General features: G+C 40.2%; 1 protein-coding gene across 1 annotated transcript in view; it reads left to right on the top strand.

The window, feature by feature from the left end:
- The first annotated feature begins 1,421 nt into the window (after positions 1 to 1,421).
- map3k1 (mitogen-activated protein kinase kinase kinase 1, E3 ubiquitin protein ligase) overlaps positions 1,422 to 15,636 on the top strand; it is a 36,149-nt gene continuing 21,934 nt past the window's right edge. Inside the window, exon 1 of the mRNA XM_083568293.1 lies at positions 1,422 to 1,967. Within this exon, the coding sequence (XP_083424419.1) occupies positions 1,462 to 1,967 (506 nt within the window). The 5' untranslated portion in view covers positions 1,422 to 1,461. The remainder of the gene's footprint in view (positions 1,968 to 15,636) is intronic.

Genomic DNA, 15,636 nt, shown 5'->3' with positions numbered 1-15,636 from the left:
GGTAGCTTAGTGGTTAAGGCCACTGCCACTTTCGGGCCCTTGAGCAAGGCCCTTAACCCTCTGTGCTCCAGGGGTGCTGTAACATGGCTGACCCTGCAAGCTGGGATACGATTTTCACTGTGCTGTAATGTATATGTGACAAATAAAGGCGATTCTATTCTATTCTATTCTATTCTATTCTATTCTATTCTATTCTATTCTATATTGTACAGCCAGCTGTGGAATTACTGATAAAGATGTGTAAAAAGATTTTAGAAAAAAAAATAAGCTTCTAATTTATGGAAAAAATATTAGTTATACTTTTTTACACTCTACACAAACACACAACATTATTCTGCCATACATTACTGGCAGTACATTTCAGTTCTACACAAATTTCATTTATTTGTAATTCTTGATATTTATGTCACTTCATCAGTAATTAATTTTACTTATGCCTACCAGTGTTCTAGGGTTCCAGAGTTGTGTTGCTCTGTTGTGTCTTGATTTGTTTAAGTGTTGCTTTTAACATCTGCGCAGCTTCAGGTAAAAAGATTAGATGTGATGAAATGTTACGAGAGAATGTTTTAATAGCCCCTATAGCAGAACTAAAAGTGTGACAGCAGCACAATGGTGAGAATCTCACCGACAACAAGGAAGATCACGAAAACATAAAAATGACAAACAGGAAAAACAAATGTAAGCTCTATCTAATTGTAATCTATCTATCTATCTATCTATCTATCTATCTATCTATCTATCTATCTATCTATCTATCTATCTATCTATAAAGGTAAAGGTGCTTTTTACTTGTCATATTTACATTACAGGATAGTGAAATTTTTTCTTTGCATATCCCAGCGATGTTAAGCAGCTGGTATCATGAGCAGGGTCAGCCATGTTACAGTGCCATTGGAGCACTGAGGGTTAAGGGCCTTGCTCAGGGGCCCAAGAATGTCAGCTTGCTGATACTGAGGCTTGAAACCACAACTTTCATAACCCAGATCCTTAACCACTGAGCCCCCACTTTTCTATCTATCTATCTATCTATCTATCTATCTATCTATCTATCTATCTATCTATCTATCTATCTATCTATCTATCTATCTATCTAGGGATAGTGCAATTTCCTGCATGTCACAATTGATTTCATGTTGTGCAATTGCACCTATTTAAGACTCGCACATGTTTTAAATCCAGTGTTACTTATATAAAGCAAAAGAAAATTCCTTGTTTTGCATTTTGTTTTTTTGTAGGAAAAATGATTTGACAATAGTATCGTATAAGTAACTGAACCAAATTATTACCTACAAGAGAAACGCCCACACGTGTACACCCAATTGGCTTTCCATATTGTCGATTGTGCGTGTATACAGAAAGTAGGTGCATTAACTCCGCCCATTGGCTCCTCCCCCCCTGCTTCCTCCACTCCCTTTCCAATTGCACCTATTAAGTGGCAAAAAAAAAAAACCGGGGCAGAAAATGGCGACGGCGGGGAGCCGGACCTCGTCGTCGGGATTAACGGAGTCGAAGTGTGCAAACGTCGGAAGCGGACCAGATTGCGGTTTCGGTGCTCCTGGTCTTCCGACCAGTCCGGGGAAGGCGAAGAGAAACGCGGGCGAAAATGCGCAGTGGAGACGCAAAGAGCTGCGAAAAGTCAGGAGCGTGGATCTGAAGAGAGACGACGCGCTGCACCATCTCTCCTCCGCCGAGAGCGCCGGAGCTCCAATCGCCGCGCAGCTCCACTACCTATCCGTGTCCTCACCCGCCGCCGTGCAGGCCACTTTATCCCAGCAGAGCCGACATGCTCAGCACACCAATTCACTGACTGAACACCTTCTTCTGGACAAAACCAGCAATAGTCAGACTTCTGGCGCTCAGGAATTATCCAAAACTACTTCTTGCCGCCGCAGCAGCAGCGAGCAGCTCAGCTCCGACCATGCAGGACCTCCAGGAGCTCCAGCAGATCTGAATTCTGTGCAACCAGGGTAAGTTTCCTTCACTTTATTAAAAATATATAACATATAAAAATTGTGAGCTGGAACCAGTGGAGAATGTTCTTGCTTCTGGAGAAAAGTCTGAACATGGAGAACCGCTTTGCATGAGGAGCAGAAGTTGCCCACAGGAGATACACAAGCACATGGGCATGAATGCACAGACACTAATTTTAGCTCCAGGATGTTTTGACTCCTTTTTTTCTTGTATTAATAAATAAAGAAATGATTGTTTTTTTTTTTTTTTTTAAGAAGATCTACATGGACTAATAGGAGATTAGGAAACCCCAGTCTTGTCATTTCTCTTCCAGACTCTCATCTGTGTTGCTCTTGTTGTGTCTTAGTGTTGCTTTTAATATCTGCTCAGCAAAACCAAGGTTTCAGGTAGAATGATGAGATGTGATAAAGTTGTTTTTAATAACCTTAATAAACGTTTTAATAAAAGTGTGAGGCGATGGTGAGAATCTGACCTGCAACAAGGTAGATCATGAATATAAATATGATGAAGAGCAGAAAAAAATGGAAATCTGTTTGATGTAGTGAAGTAAATAGGTATGATCTGTACTATGTAGTGACAAAGCTGTCTGTCTCTCTGCCTGTCTCTCTGCATATCACTCTATTTGTGTTTATTTGTCTTTCTGTCTCTATGTTTGTCTGTCTGTCTCTTTATCTATCGGTCAGACTACATCTGTGTTCTTATCTGTCTATCTATCTTTTTCTTTCTGTCTGTCTGTCTGGTTAGATGTCTGTCTGTCTGCATGTCTCTCTATTTGTGTTAATTTGCCTTTCTGTCTCTATATCTGTCTGTCTGCCTTTATCTATCTGTTGGACTAAATCTGTGTCTTGTCTGTCTGTCTTGTCTGTCTTGTCTGTCTGTCTGTCTGTCTGTCTGTCTGCATGTCTCTTTGTGTTCCTTTGTCTTTCTGTCTCTATATCTGTCTGTCTGACTTTATCTATCTTTCAGACTACCTCTGTGTTCCTGTCTGTCTGTCTGTCTGTCTGTCTGTCTGTCTGTCTGTCTGTCTGTCTGTCTGTCTGTCTCTATATCTGTCTCTATATCTGTCTGTCTGTTTTTATCTATCTGTCAGACTACCTCTGTGTTCTTATCTGTCCATCTATCTTTGTCTGTCTATCGGACTATTTGTCTGTCTTTCTGTTTATTGATATCTGTCTGTCGAACGATGTCTATCCATTTATCCGTAATCAGCGCTAGTGGAATTTCCTACACAGCTCACAATTGATAAGTGCTAAATTTGACAAAGACCCACATGCTGACTGTGTGTGAAGCAGTTACAGTACTAATGGAGCGGTTTTCTAGTAAATGAAGTCGTTGCCTGGGAGAATATGACTGTGTATTAAGACTTGGGACTAAGCAGTTTTGTTGGGTCAGCAAGACGTTTCTGGGGGTTGGTCCATAGTGCAGGTGTGTTCATTCAGTTCTGAGGGAAAAAAAAGTTTCTCTTGACCTTTTTATGAAGTACAAAATGACGATAAAAATATAATAAATAACTTTTTTTTTTTAATGAATAACTTTCTCCAAAAGGCTTTTAGACAAGTTCTTCCAACCGCGCACACACACACGCACGCACACACACACACACACACACACACACACACACACACACACACACACACATGCATAACTCCATTTGGGTGTTAGCATGTCCATGTTAGTTCTCTATCTGTGAACAGTGTGAACACCTTTTTATATTTTTATTTATTTATAAAAGCTCATGTTTGACAACGAGGAGGAAAATTATGCAGAAGTAATTGTACCTCACTTAGAAATGTAAATCTGTAGAAAGTTTAATATATTTTATTTTTAAGAAGCAATTTGGTTGAGATTTAATTTTGGATTGAAAATGTGTTTTTGTGTGTGTCTGTATGAAAATATGCATTAATATCAGGACATGGATGGATGATGAAGATGGGTTCTTCAAGGTTTTGCTTAAAAGGGCAATGACTTAATCTTTGTCATCAACCAGGTTAAATTCCAGAAAAAAAAACCCAGGGCAAAAGCTTTTTGTTGTTTTAGTGTGAGAAAACAAAACAAAGGTTAAAGTTTTTCTGCTTCGCTGGATTTGAGATTGTGACGGTTGTAAACGGAGTCGTTGTTTTCCTCCCTGTTTATTCACATTTGCATGTAAGAGTGGTGAAGGGAATCTGAGTCAGAGCAGCTGAAATCCGCGTCAGTCGCCTGATTCACTTGCAGTCGTGTCCCCTCAGGTGAGAAGATGAGCATCGTGCTCTCCACGCCTCCACCCTCCCATATGTCCCAGGTAGATGATGTCTCCTTGACAGGTGTTGAAAGGGATCCAAAAAACAGATGTTCCTTAGATGTTCCTCTGGTCTGTTTGCGCGCTGACATTAGGAGGAACTCATCTGGCTGAACGCAGCCGCCATCGTCTAGCCGAGAAAAGATCAAAGGAGGCTGCTATTGAAGCACTGTGTCGGGTTGGCATAGTTTTAAAAAAGGGATACCTTATTCAGAGGTCTGGCCTGCTTTTGTTTCCTTTGAAGGATTCCCCTTGATCACCGTAGGCACTGATTTGTTTGAAGAGAAGGGGTCAGTTGGCCATGCAGAGTGGGGGATGTTTGATTTTTTTTTTTTTCTTTTTTTATACAGGAACAACTTTTGTTTGGCAAATTTCTATAACACAAAAGTCGGACCGAATATCGAAGGCCAGTATTTAAATTTCGAACGCTGTATTCTTATTTAAAAATGTTTTAAACCCGCGTTTCAGTGGTGGATGAAGTACACAAACCATGTACTTGAGTTGAAGTAGCGATCCACTCGATAAAATATTACTTCCGTTAAACGGTCACTCAAATGAAAGTTTAAAAGTTTTTGCATTCAAATTTTCTTAAGTATTCAAAATACTATGATTTTATTATGTCTTATTATTACTTCTGTTACAAGACTCTGCTTAATCAACTCATTTGATGTGAAAAGACTCGAATGTGACTCTCAGCACACTGATCTATTAATAGAATGATATTAATGACTCAAACAATAATTGATTTCTATTACAATGATCATGAACCCAAAAACTTATTTTCAACTACTTTAAAAAAAAAAAATCACGTAAATAAACTCGTGTTGTGGCGAGTTCGAGTCTGGAGTTTCTTCATCATTTATTCCTCTTGAAATGTTCTGCTTGATGTTGGTGATCAGTAGTTGATGTTGGTGATCGCTGCGTGTTTGAACAAGTTTTTATCTTCATAAATAAATGATTGATTTTGCAAAATGTAAAGTTAAAAGGGAAATTTGACTTTGAAATGTAGCAAAGTAAAAGTCACATTTACTTCCGTGTTTTAGCAGGGGTTTGGACCACGAGTTGCGAAACTGCCCACGTGTTTGTGTTGCAGATGAAAGTTTCCGTTAGTGTGGATTGAGCTGGGTGTTCCCAACCCATGGGATCGTAATTAATTTGTTTGCATTTCCAGCGGATGTGACAGCAGTTCTTGATGTTCTGGTTTACAGAAGGCAGCCAGTCAGATGTAGGATAAGATACCTCCACTGGAAAAGAAAATGTCACAGGGCTTTCATCTAGCCAAGTGAAACTGTTTGCGTTGTGGTGTGAAACTAAACGTAGGCGTTTTTTTTTGGATCATAGTGGAGATATAGTGGTGTTGATGTCTGGTGGAGCAAGTTATAACAATTGATATTCCTGTTCTTTTTGGTTTGTTTAGACATATTGGACAGGTTTCGTCACGTTGCACGGTGTGTCTACTGTTTCCACAGTCACTGTTTTACAGTATTTTCTTTGTATTATATTGTGTTTTTGTATTTGCACTTAATGTTGCACTTTGTTGTTAGTTTTGTGTAGTTCCCGGTTTCCTTTATGTTGTCTATAGCGCCTTCATCCTGGGCGAAGGGAACGCCGGTTTTGTTTCACTGTATGTGGTTAAAATGACAATAAAATCCGACTTGATTTGACTACATCCACATCTTTTTTAAATTATTATTATTATTATTATTATTAAACACACAGACATAAAAGTGAGTCTGGGGCTGATTATTATTATTTTTTTATTTTTTAAGCCCAGACTGTAGAATCATGCTGTGGGCACATGATGGTTCTGTCAGATTATCATACGAAGTTTAATGATGACCTGCATTAGAAATTCTGAACAATCCGCATGTGAGAGAAAGACGTGTGTGTGTGTGTGTGTGTGTGTGTGTGTGTATGTGTGTGTGTGTTCGTTGCACACCACCACCATGCTGGATTGTTTACACAACACACTTTTCTCCATCACAGTGACCTTGGAAAGGAAACTAAAAGTAGCTCAAGTACACTATGTCCAGTCAAAGTACAAAATGACAGATGATGGAATTGAGGTTTAGGGTTTTTTTTTTTTTGGTTGCTGTTTTCTTTTGTGTACCACAGAGGTATTTCAATTTTGGACAAAGGTGAAAGGTGATGTAGCGCCTTAAAGTATCAGTCATGCCAACCTTTATATACATTTGAACATCAGGCTGAGATGTTTCCAATTCCAAAGAAAAGTTGAGACGCTTGTTTAAAATGTAAATAAATACAGAAGGCAAAGGAAATCTCATAAACCCATTTTATTCTCAATAGAAGATTGTTCCAATGTTTGATGTTTTCTGAGGAAATGCACTCTTTTCAAGTGTTAAATATTTTGAATTTCATGTCTGGGATACGTCTATATAAAAAAAAAAAAAAAAAAAAAAAAAAAAAAGGTTGGGACAGGGCCATGTTTACCACTGTGTAGCATCCTGTCTTTTTTAACAACAATCTGGGAACTGAGGAGACCAGTTGTTGGAGTTTTGGGAGAGGAATGTTGTTTTGTATTAGTCTGATACAGGATTCTGTTTTCTCAACAGTCCTGGGTTTTCTTTGTTGTATTTTTCATTTTATGATGCGCCGAATGTTTTCGATTTCTGAACGGTCTGAATTGCAGCCAGGCCTGTTCATAATACATGCTCTTCAACTATGAAGACATGCTTCTTCAGGCCTTCTGCGAAAAAGACGTTGTCTGGATGGAAGCATATATTGTTCAGCAACCTCTGCATACCTTTCGGCATTGATGGTGGCTTTTTGGATGTTAGGTTTGGAGGAGGCACGTCCATGGTTTCTAAAAATAATTGTAAATTTCGATTTGTCCGACCACAGAACAGGGGCAAAGGCAGAGAACTTTAAATACGGCTCGGTCTTCGGAGGAAACACGACCCGGGCTGATTTGGAGATCTTTTTAATTAATAGATGGTAGTTTCTGTTTAAAGGAATATTTGCACATCTTGTGCTCTTGTCGTGCGTAAGGACCGTGTCTGACTCACTGTCACCATGTTAAGAGATTTCAACAGGCCTGACTCTTTAAAACTGACCTTCCCCTTAAATTAGCTGCATAACATCTGGCACGATCCTGACTTTACTGCTGCTGAGGTTGCACACGGGCCGGATGGCTGCCGTCTTAAACCTGGCATCTCAACCTGCCTCAAGTCACTGCAGTTCCCTTGGGAAGCCTCTGCTTGTGAAACTGATACGGTAAGAAGAACTTATGGCGCTCAATGCATTCTTATGAAGGGTTTTGCTGGAAGCCATAAACCCAGATTCACTCTGGCAGAGGAACAAACCCAGGGTCACCGATACTCACGCTCGACATGTGACCCTTTGCTTCTGGTAATCAAACAGGTCTGTATACTGATATATTTCTTTGAAGATTTCCATCTACTTGTTGACGCGTGCATTTATTTTTATTTTTTAAGCCTGTCGTTAGCGTCCAAGTTACCGGGATTGAAAGTGTTCCGCGGTTGCATGTGAAGTCGTATTCGTGAAGCCCACACGCTAATGTGTATCATGAGCTGCTAATGGTTGTTGTCGTCTGAAGTATTTGGTTGCTAAGTAGGCAAGGACAAGAATGTTCAGAAATTGAATGTTTGGCACAAGGATTAGAACCGTGTCTCTCGCCACCCGCTTGCACGTCAGCTAGAACTATTTGTACTGATTTGTATGTAATTCGTGGGAATTGATAGTCGTTCGGATCGTTTAAGGCCTCAGAAAACGCCCGACAGGAAAAATCTTGTAATGAAAACAAGTTTGTTGAGGTTTGTGCATGTTGCAGAATAAATTGTTGGATGATGTTTTATTTACTGGCCATCAGTGTATTTTCACAGGAACAAATTTTACAATTAAAAACAATAAATATATATTTAAGCATATATATTTCCCACTTTCGTGTATTTTTTTTTTACTTCATTTAGAACATTGTACTGTGATTTGAACCGATGTTATTGCTGACGTTTTTACGTTTAGTGTTTTTTTTTTTTTTTTTTTTTTTTTTTTTTTTTAACATCACTCGCAGGGACATGCTGAATGATCGAATCCGAATGTATCTGTTCCAAACCGAACAATCTGGGAATCGCCCTCAGTGTGTCATCTCGCCTGTAAATATAGCTACTATTGGTGTGTAAAGATATTTGCCCCCATTCTGTTGAGCGAAGGTCTCCTGAGATTTGGCCTATTTTGTCTAACCAGTCAAGGTCTCTTCACGGTCACCCGAAAGCGCCTGATTAAAGCCTGGGTTCGCTCAGATGCTCATGCCTGAACGCCAGCAACAAAGGTCCAGATATTTCCATGCCCATTAGGCGCTGTCGGCCGACACAGGGGTCCACCCCGCCTCCCCTCATTTCTGTTTAGTTAGCAGCGGGACAAGGCAAGCTGGAGATTACATGTGAAAAGCAAACACACAGGTCCGTGAATAATCACGCCCAGATTACCAGTTAAAACAATACGTCTCATGAAGGGGCCTTCGGTAGGTAGCACACTTCGGTAAAAATACACACTATGGATTTGGTGGAATCAGTTTTGTTTGTTTTTGTAGTCTCCAACAATTTTATACAGGGTGTAGATCCTTACATTTCGTTCAATTAAATTTTAATACTTTCGCATCGTTCTAATGTTGTAAATCAGCTGCATTAAAACAGTGTGTAACGGATTACACCAGAGGTCCCCAACTACCTGTGAAAGAGATGCTACCAGGTTCTGGGAAAAGTATCTACACCCACATACGAGGTGGTATCAAAAAGTTTAGAGACTAGTCCTGTTTACAAGAAAGTGCTTTATTTAACATTTACACACTGTCACCTTTAAATAATCCCCTTGAACAGCAGTACAGTGCTCCCAGCGATCCTGGCACATCTGGAATATGTCCTGGAAGTCTTCTTTTCTAAGCGTGTTAAGCACCTTCTGCGGTGTGTGCCGGATCTCTGCTATGTTGTCAAAATGCCGAACTTTGAGTTGGATCTTTATCTTCAGGAAGAGGGCGAAGTCGGGTGGGATGTTTCCGGCGAGAATCTCGCATGTGAGGAGAGCTCGGTGATCCGGTGCATCGTCGTTGTGTAACATCCAGTTTTTCGCACCGTCTATGATGAAATCGCAGACGTGGCAACACACGTGGTCAGAATAGCACCAGTTGCACAGCTCCAGATGTCAATGTCTTTAGACACGATGACTTATGAAGGCCAGCGCTCCCTGTGACTGTGCGTGCAGCCTTGTGCTGCCATCTGTTGGCGTGTTAGAAAAAATCTTTTCATACCGCCTTGTAATAACACACTCCACGCCACACCAGCCAGTACATAAGATAAACTCGTGGTGTACAAAAGCTTGGCGACCACTGGATTAGCTGTTTATGAACATGTTGGCCTTTTTTTAAACTAAACTATTTGAACTAAAAAGTGCAACGAGCCCGAATCTGACTGCTTGTTTATCCTTCGGGTAAACTACAGTCGGACGTGTGTGGAAAAAAATCTGTACTGTGGGCTTCAGCCCAAGTCTTGATGGCCCAATAAGAGGACCATTGTTGTGGAACAGAGGGGTGCATGCAACTGGAATGGCAATAAAACTCCCACACACACACTTGTGTAGCAGTGTTGCAGAATGTTGCGCAGAAACTTCTAAATCTAAAAGAGATTTCTCTGCGCTTTTCTGAGAACTTTAACAAACGTTATCGATGCGGTTTGACACAAAGACGTGTACTTTTTGTTCAGCTGCAATCTTCGTTTGGTAAGAAACCGATACCTTTGTGTCAATCGACAAGAAGAATGTAACAGGCCTCTGGACTCATGTTCTGCGGCTACCGTTTAGCACCAGAGGGTAAGTTGAGGAACCTGGTGCAATCAAGAGTTTATGTAGTTGTCCCTCAGAGCAATGAGTGAAAAGTTGTGGAGAAACATGCAACCAGGAACAGGATGGGAAGACACCTCTGACCTCCAATCATCTTGCTCCTGAAGGGACTGGTAACGCAATCCGACCAGTGGACTCGGAGACGAGGGATTGTTTGGTGTGCCATGGATAGACTACACCACACGGAGTGCCAGCAGAAGGACCTTGCGAGGGGGATCCAAATATTTAGAAGATATCTCGTGAAGAAAATGGCCGATTAACCACCCTCAACCACTCCACAGTCTCTTCAGCCTCTCCAGCCCTCCCATTAGCTACATTCCAGTCTGCTTTACAAAAGAGAAAAAAAAGGCTTTCGAAGTGTTTACTCAGCCACTCCTTTTCTCCCTTAGAGTGTTCATCCGGGCAGCTGCTCCGGCCCAGTGCTTCCCCCGGGACGCTCTTCCGCAGTTGTTTTCCTTTTGTCTTGTTCTGTTGTTTCGAGGTCAAGTTTAGTCTCTGTTGACTTTTTTCTTTCCCTCTCTTCAAGGCATCAGCCATGTTTGGTGGAGAAGCAGCATTAAGGCTGAATAGAGCTTATTATCCAGAAAGCTGTCACTTTCTGTTCTCTCTAATGTTCTCATGCAACAATTTAGCTCTGGATAGAGTTGTAACAGTGTCCTTTTTTTCCCGCATGAGATGGACTACTGAGCAGATTTAACTTTTGAGACTCTTTCGGTGCTGTTGGCTACTTGGAAGACAGTAATGTCCCTTGTGCCAAGGAAAAAAAAAAATCACACCAGTTGCTTTTCTGTCTGGCAGCTGTGCAACTTATCTTAATGACACTACTTCTATTGATCATGATTGTGTTGGTGATCTGCATGTGGCCCTAGTTTTTTTTTTTTTCTCCATTTCCTAGCAAAAAAAAAACCCCACTATTACAAAGAAAGCGTATCATCTGCACTCACCATCAGTAAATCTCTAAGTTGAATAGTAAATAAAGCTTATTTAATGTTTAAATGTTTGTGGTGATTTAACTGTAAATGGCTCTTGGGGCTGATGTTTATTTCTGGACATCCTTCAGAAAAGGTGCAGCACCAGTTATTGTGGTTTTTGCTCACCTGCTACATATGATGGAGCAAAGCGTACCTGCAGAAACATCAACCAACAGCTATAAAGCCTTCCTTTTACAGCTAGTTTTAATAGAAGACATGTATTTTTTTCTCGGTTCTTGCCTAAAAACCCATCAGTTTGAGTTTGGTGTGTCATGACGGCTAATTTGTGACTCGCCTTGGGCGTTAGATTCATCACGGAAATACAAGGGGACATCCTGAATGTTTTGCGCTTGGAGTTTTTTTTTAATCCAGTGGACTTTAAATAGAAGGCTTTCTCTTCATTGCTTGAAGTGTAAGTAAAAATATCGCAGCGGGAGCTATCTTTATCTGCTGCACTTTCCGGCATCCAGGCTTATCCTCAAAACATAAAGGCCAGCTTGCGTGTTTACTGCTTTTTCCAGTGCTTTTGTCGCATTGATTTATCTTCCTCTCACTTTCACTTATATTGTGTGTGTGTGTGTGTGTGTGTGTGTGTGTGTGTGTGTGTGTGTGTGTGTGTGTGTGTGTGTGTGTGTGTGTGTGTGTGTGTGTGTGTGTGTTTCTGCACCATTGCCCCAGATTCTTCCATGAATCGAGTCTCTCATGTTTCTTTGAGACATTGAAATATGCCCCACCTTGCTGGTAGGTTTGGCAGGAAGGAGACTGAATGGAGAAGAAGGTTGTTTGTTTCTATTTTTCCTACTCTCTTGCTTTTATGACTCGGATGGGCCTCGTTTCTCGGTGCGTTTGGCGTCTCACACACACACTCTCGTTTCTTTGGGTTTGCTGTAGAGGTGCTTATGGGTTGTGAGCATTATTGTTTGTCAGATCAGAATTCTGATGCACACACGAGGGGAAGACCACATCTCAGAGTATAAACACTTCCAATCCGCTTTCTCATCACCGAATAGAATCTCCCCCAGAATTGTGTGAAGGAACTTCCACCATAGAACAACGTTAGAGTAGATAAGATGAATATTTTTTTCCTTTTGTTTTAGTAATGGTCATGAAACTGATGAAGTTTCTTACTTTCTTGAATTTTATTATAGTATTAATATTTTTTTAAAATGCACATTTCTTTTTTTAATAAATGCGAAAGTTTTTAAAATATTATTTATATATTTACTCAGAAAATAATTCAACATTATGTACATTTGAGATTTATACTTCGTCAATAATACAGCATTATTAAAAAATATATTTATTGAAAATTTTCTAAAAAAAATGTCAAAGTTCTTTAACAAAATTCTGCATCATTCTTTAACAATTAGTTTTTTTTTTAAATGTTACTTAAATTGTATTATTTTCTAAATCATCTAATTTAAAATGTTAACAAATATATAATTTTTTCATTTATTTCAAATGCTATTTAACAAAATTATCCATAATTCTTTACAAATATTCTAAATTGAAAATGTTCAATAAATCTTTCATAATTCTTGAACAATTTTCTAGTTTAAAATGTTAACAAATTTATTTATAATTCTTTAACAGTTCATACTGATATTTAAGTGTCCCTCCACATCTCAGCTTTTTTCTTTTATTTTTTTTGAACATCCTCACGAATGAAGTATATATTAATAGAGTTGTTACTTCCCCATTAACGTCCGATCTCCATGTAAGGGCTTAGACTTCATAGACCTGCATTCCTTATTGCCCACAAGGTGAATGTTTAACACATAGTGTGTTAGCAGTACTCTGTGATAAGACGCCACAAACGAGTGCTTTGGCTCCAATTTGTGTGTGTGTGTGTGTGTGTGTGTGTGTGTGTGAGATTAAGTCATACACCATTTGCTACGACCTTGAAGCAGGTTGAAAGGCATATTGTCTTGATGTTTGACCATGTACTTAAGGTTGCTGTTGTTCCTGGTCATATTTTGGTTTTTATTTTTTGCTCTGAATGTTATACCAGATAACGGTGTTTGTCCTCAGGTGTTTGAAGTTAGAAAGGTTTACTGCGTTCATAAAAATTTGTGGATGAGATTCCGGTGTGTTCATGAACTAGCGCTCCGGGAAGTCTATTGGGCAGGGCGAGTCATTTCAAACTCGAGTCAAACCAGTTTTAGGCATGTTGAGTCCAGATACATGATCTACACTCTCATGAAACTGGATATAAATGTGCTCAAAGCTAAATCTCGCCACACTTTGACACCCTTTTTAACACTTGACCAAGACTACATTGTATATATCTACCTCAGCTCTTCATGCTTCCGTTCGGTGGTTTGTCTGACGAACCTTTAGTAGTAATCGACCTATTTTTGTTCAAACCATTAGGAATTATGTGCCAAAGTTTCAGCAACCTGAGAACATCTTTGGGATTGTACCTTAGTACCTAGTGGCGCTTCCGAAAGTGTTCTGGTGCGTTGTGTAGAGTTTAACCTGAAGTGCAGCGTTGCAGAATTACGAATATTCAGTTTACGATTATTGATCAGTCCATGTAGATTTATCACTTTTAAGTTCAGCCCTAATGAGCAAAAACGAGGAAATCTCTCTCAAATTCTATAAGGAAGAAATTTTGATAGAACCCAGACTCAAAAAGGAACCTATCCTCATCTGCTTGATGCCAAATGTCCATTAATTATAGTTCCATCATCCTTGTTGAGGTTATTAACTGTTCACTGTTGGAATGCAAAAACTCTTCATGGCATAGTTTTGTTTTAAGCAATGTTATTCACGTGTTCTCTTCCGTGAAGGTCGGTAGTTAACCTAGAAGAACGAAGAAGATTCTTGGAATTGAGGTCTCTGAATTTACCCTCTGCATGTCTCTTGCATATACAGATCTCGCTAACGTGTAAATTTGCTTAGACGTAATTTAAGTGCAGTAGTTTCTCACACATCTTTGAAATCAGTGGCTTGATGGAGTTGGTCCTGGAGTTGGAATATCAGCGTTTTAACACGTGTACATGTGCTCCCCTTCCCCCTACTTCCGAAAGCAGTGTGTGTGTGTGTGTGTGTGTGTGTGTGTGTGTGTGTGTATATACCTCCCCTGCCCCCCACCGTCCCTCTCCGGAGGCCATGCTCTACTTCCAGCACTCGGGATAGTGGACCATTAATGGACTGCCTGTTCATCAGCTCTCTCGGCTCCATTGCTCTGACACTGGAACTGTGTGTGTGTGTGTGTGTGTGTGGTAAAGTACGTAGTCAGGAATATAAGTAAGGTGTTAAACCGCATGCATCTAACCATATGATCCAGTTTCCTCACTGGTCTCTTATCTTTTTGTGGAAAGCACACAAGGGCTTGTGATGTCCAAACCCCTGTTTATGTCCCAAGCCTGTATGCTGTGGCCTGTCTGAGCAACTTTAGAGCGAATGGAAGCGAGTAGGGGGGTTAGAGGTTAGTGGAGCTGCCCCTGCTGAGAGAGGCCGGTATGGAGATGGTGGGGGTCGTGCTGCTCTGGTTGGGGCAGCGAGCTGCACACTGCATCGGTCGTCTTTAAAGAATTTCTGCGCATTCCGACCACATACCAGAGCCGGAGCACTGGGACATCCAGACTACACTGCATGCATCACTGATCTCCCACTCTTTGCACCTGCACCAGCCACCAACGCAGCCGCTGGATTTTGCATTTGGTGGGGGGTTTTACTGGTTTTTAAAGTCTGGAATAAAATCCAACATGGATCTCCGATGTGGACACGTTAAGCTGCAGTGACAAAAAGCATGCAAGAAAAGCGACACAGCACCAAGCAGAGAGCATGTTGAAATGGAGAAATTATTTATAATAAGTCCAAGTCTCGTATTACCTCCAAAAATAAAAGCTATTTGCAGAGTTCTGCCATCATGTGAGGCCTTTTAGAGTCTGCGAAGCAGGACACATCCAAAACTGTTTAGCCTTTGATACTTGAGGTAAACTTTCACCACCTCAGTAGGCACACATCACATGGTGGAAACACACAAGCAGCATCAAAGCCTGGCTGTTCAACTTGCACTAATCCTCCTGTTTATTACTTTTTTGTTTGATTTGATTTTTTTTTATTTTTTCCTTAATGAACTTGCTTAGTGAATTTTGATCAAACTGAAACGGAAAAATTCTAGGAATCACTTGTATTTTGGCAAAGTGCTTTGTGAATAGCCACTGGAAATGTAGTTTTGCACAGTTTCATTTCCCTCCTGTTTCTGGTAAAAACTCCCAGCAACACTCCTGTCCAGTTGTGCATTCCATATTTCTTTAGACATTAATGTTTGTAATGAGTTACTTTGTGGAAATTTGGCTTAAACATCCCAAACAAAACCAAAAAACACCCAAATCTAAAAATTGTAAAAATATATCTTTGATTTAAGCTTGATCAGGAATGGGCTTTGGGAAAAGGTAGCAGCCAAGAAACCACGAGTTTGATATTTTTTTTAACGTCTAGTATTCGAAAGTCTATGCGGTCATTGTCTTACTGAAATGTGCAAGGCCTTCCCTGAAAGACATAATCTGGATGGAAGGTATATGTTGCTCTTAA

The sequence above is a fragment of the Silurus aristotelis genome (assembly GCF_946808225.1).
Source record: "Silurus aristotelis genome assembly, chromosome: 18".
Classification (NCBI taxonomy): Eukaryota; Metazoa; Chordata; class Actinopteri; order Siluriformes; family Siluridae; genus Silurus; species Silurus aristotelis.
Note: the sequence above shows the minus strand (reverse complement) of the source record. Positions and strands in the feature narration are given on the sequence as shown.